The sequence below is a fragment of the Delphinapterus leucas genome, chromosome 10, assembly GCF_059928025.1.
Source record: "Delphinapterus leucas isolate spDelLeu-1000000601 "Yukka" chromosome 10, BTC_Dleu_Yukka2, whole genome shotgun sequence".
Lineage (NCBI taxonomy): Eukaryota > Metazoa > Chordata > Mammalia > Artiodactyla > Monodontidae > Delphinapterus > Delphinapterus leucas.
In genome coordinates this window covers 1,044,513-1,047,276 of record NC_143138.1, presented here as the reverse complement: position 1 = coordinate 1,047,276, position 2,764 = coordinate 1,044,513, and the positions used below count along the sequence as shown (strand labels likewise).

General features: G+C 59.8%; 1 protein-coding gene across 4 annotated transcripts in view; it reads left to right on the top strand.

Moving 5' to 3' along the window:
- GMDS (GDP-mannose 4,6-dehydratase) overlaps positions 1–1,729 on the top strand; it is a 481,231-nt gene extending 479,502 nt beyond the window's left edge. For 2 of the 4 annotated variants that reach the window (XR_016394489.1, XR_016394490.1), the window contains 2 exons: positions 1,289–1,357; positions 1,543–1,564. Coding sequence is in view for 2 of the 4 variants with exons in the window: in XM_089918195.1 (XP_089774321.1) it covers positions 1,289–1,357; positions 1,543–1,605 (132 nt within the window). In the remaining 2 variants the exon portion in view is untranslated. Of the gene's footprint in view, positions 1–1,288; positions 1,358–1,542 lie in introns of all 4 variants that reach the window. The other 2 variants (XM_089918195.1, XM_089918190.1) reach the window with 1 other exon arrangement.
- The last annotated feature ends 1,035 nt before the right edge of the window (positions 1,730–2,764 follow it).

Here is a 2,764-nt window from a genome sequence, read left to right as displayed (position 1 = left end):
GTGAGCCGGGGGCTGGGCCGGGGCCGGGTGGGCAGAGTGGGTCCTGCCCGCCCCTGCGCCTTTGCCACCTCAGTCCACCTTCCGGGAGCCTGGGGAGGACGTGGGGCAGAAGCCTTCAGTTGCAGCTTGAGTGTGTTACTTTCCTTGTTGCCGTGGTTTTTAGGCTGTTCTTCAATATTCCGTGTGGCTGAGATAGCGTCTTCCTGGGGTATGTGTGGTGTGCAGGGTCCTGCCTGTGTCCAGGCAGCCTTCACTGGCTTCCGTTTGAGGGCTCCTGTCTCGTGTACCGCTGGAGGAACACGTTTGCATCTGGAGGGGCTAACTGTTCATCTTAGCCCCAACATGGTCTATTTCAAAGTCTTTTTCTTTCCTTTCTCTTCTTTCTTTCCTTCCTCCTTCGCTTCTCCCTTTCTGTTTGGAATCATCTTGAAATTCTCATCCCTCTTGCTCGCATCCGTGCGTCCTCAGGACCTGTTCTAGCAGCAGGGCTGGGATGCGGCAATACTTGACGCTCTTCTGGTTTCCTTCCCAGGAAGTCTCTTCAATGGAGGGAAACCGGGAGGCCTTGGCGGTTTGCAGCTCCCTCCCTGCGCTGGGAGGCCTAGCGGCTACTACTTGAGTCATCTCGTCCTTTTTTATGTGTTTTTATATTTTGATAAGGTCCTGTCAGCTGGGATGAGAAACTCACGAGTGAGCACATGGGCCCTGCCGTCGGAGCCGGGCGGCGGGGCAGGGGCTGCGGGGGCAGAGGAGCCCCGAGTGCGAGTGCGGGGGCCGCTCCTTCGCGGGGGGTGGGGTGACGGGGTCCAGATCAGCATTTCTGAGGAAGGGGGAGAACGGACGAAGCAGACAGCCGAGGGCTGGCAGCGCCTGGTCAGCAAGGACGGGCCGCTCGGAGAGACGCGCCTCTTCCCGCGCGCGTGGGTGTGCAGGGCGCGGGGCTGCGCTGGAGCGAGAGAGGGGCGCCCGGGAGGGGAGGGGGAGAGACGGGGGTGGAGGATGGGAGCGGGGTGGGGGGCGCACCGTAGGGGAGGGGCGGAGGGCGCATCCCCCTCTCCGCTCCCGTGAGACGAGCGCGAATCCGACACGGCTCTCGGGGCGGCGTCCCTGACAACACGAGGCGGAAAAGAAGGTCACTGAGGCCGGCGGGACTCGGTGGCGGCGGCGGGCAGGGACCCCGGGCCCAGCGTCGGGTCCCGAGACGCCGCCCTCGCGGGGCCGCGGGGGACCCGGGCGCCTGTTTCCCGCCGCCGACCGTCCGCCCGTGTGCTCCGTCCCCGCCCCGCAGGACTTTCTGCAGGGAGACTGCACCAAAGCCAAGCAGAAGCTCAGCTGGAAGCCCCGGGTCGCCTTTGATGTGAGTGCGTCTCCCGGCCGCTCCGGTCCGGGCCGGGGAGGGGACGCGGTGGGGAAGCGCCCCGGGCAGGAGGGCGAGGAGGGCGGGGGAGGGTGCGCCGGCCGCTGCAGGCGCCGCGGTGGAGGGGGCGCCCCGGGAGGGGGCCAGACGCTCCCGTCTCACCAGCGCTCGCGTCCTCCCCGCAGGAGCTGGTGAGGGAGATGGTGGACGCCGACGTGGAGCTCATGAGTACCAACCCCAACGCCTGAGCGCCCAGCGGTGCCCGCGCCCGCGCCCGGGCGGCCGAAGTTTGCAGCAGCCGGGATGGGCTCCGGCGGCGCCCACTCGACTTTTGTCCAGGCCTCCTGTGACCCGTTTTGGTAATCAAGACGTTTTAATCACATACTCACTTGACTTGAAATTATGTCGCTGGACAGCTGAAATTGTGGGGCTTTCAGGTGGTTTTTTTTCTTTTCTTATTAAAAATATCCTTTCTTAACCTGCATCAACACAGTCCTTGTGCATATTGTCTCCAAGTTACAAATGCAGCTCTATAAGGACCCCAGAACCAAAATACCCCAGTCCCTGCCTTGGAGCGAAATAGCTTCCTTCTGAGAGAGCTGCGGCCAGGCCTGAGCCCGGCCTGGCCGGAGCGTCCTCCCGAGCCTCTGCCCCGGACCTTGCTTTCCCCACCTGGTCACGGTAAGCCGCTCTATGCAGCCGATCTGGAAGCCCAGGTCCTGCAGAAAGGCGGCGTTCACACCAGCTCTGGTCTCTGCGACTATAGTTAGAACCCAGAGGGCTCCCACCATCTCAAAAGAAGTCTTGAGAAACAGGGAGAGGTGGTTAGAAAAAAACTTGAAGGAGGGCAAATATTGCTGGAACATTCCATGCCAGGCCCCTGGGTCACCCAGAGGTCTCTGAGCCCATGCCTTTGCTTGTGGTCTAGAATCTTACACACACTACTTATTTCCAACCTCTTCTCAGTAGTAGATCACTTTTTAAATCTAATTTTGATTTAGTCATTCAACCAGTTTATATTAAGTGCCTAATACATGCTAGATAGCATGCACATGAACTGCATCAGGTTAATTAGAAATCCGGTTTCATTAAGAGCAGCATTTGGGGGCCTGGCTTTAACCGCGTGTGCTCCCGAGCCGTGTAGGGCATATCTGTGCAGGTTCAGGCAGGTGGACACACGCGTGTGGAATCCACCAGCATTAGGCAAGGGTTTGTGTACAGGTGGAAACCTCTGCGTGAAATGCCATATTTCGCCCCAGAACAAATTAGGTCAGGACTCCTCTCCCCCTCACTCCCCCTCCAAGGAAATAAAATAGAACTCCACAGCGAATGGAATTCCAGCCTTTGCACATGCCTGTGTGAGTACAGCTGAACTATTTCTGAATGTCTTCGCGGGCAGGTCTGTGA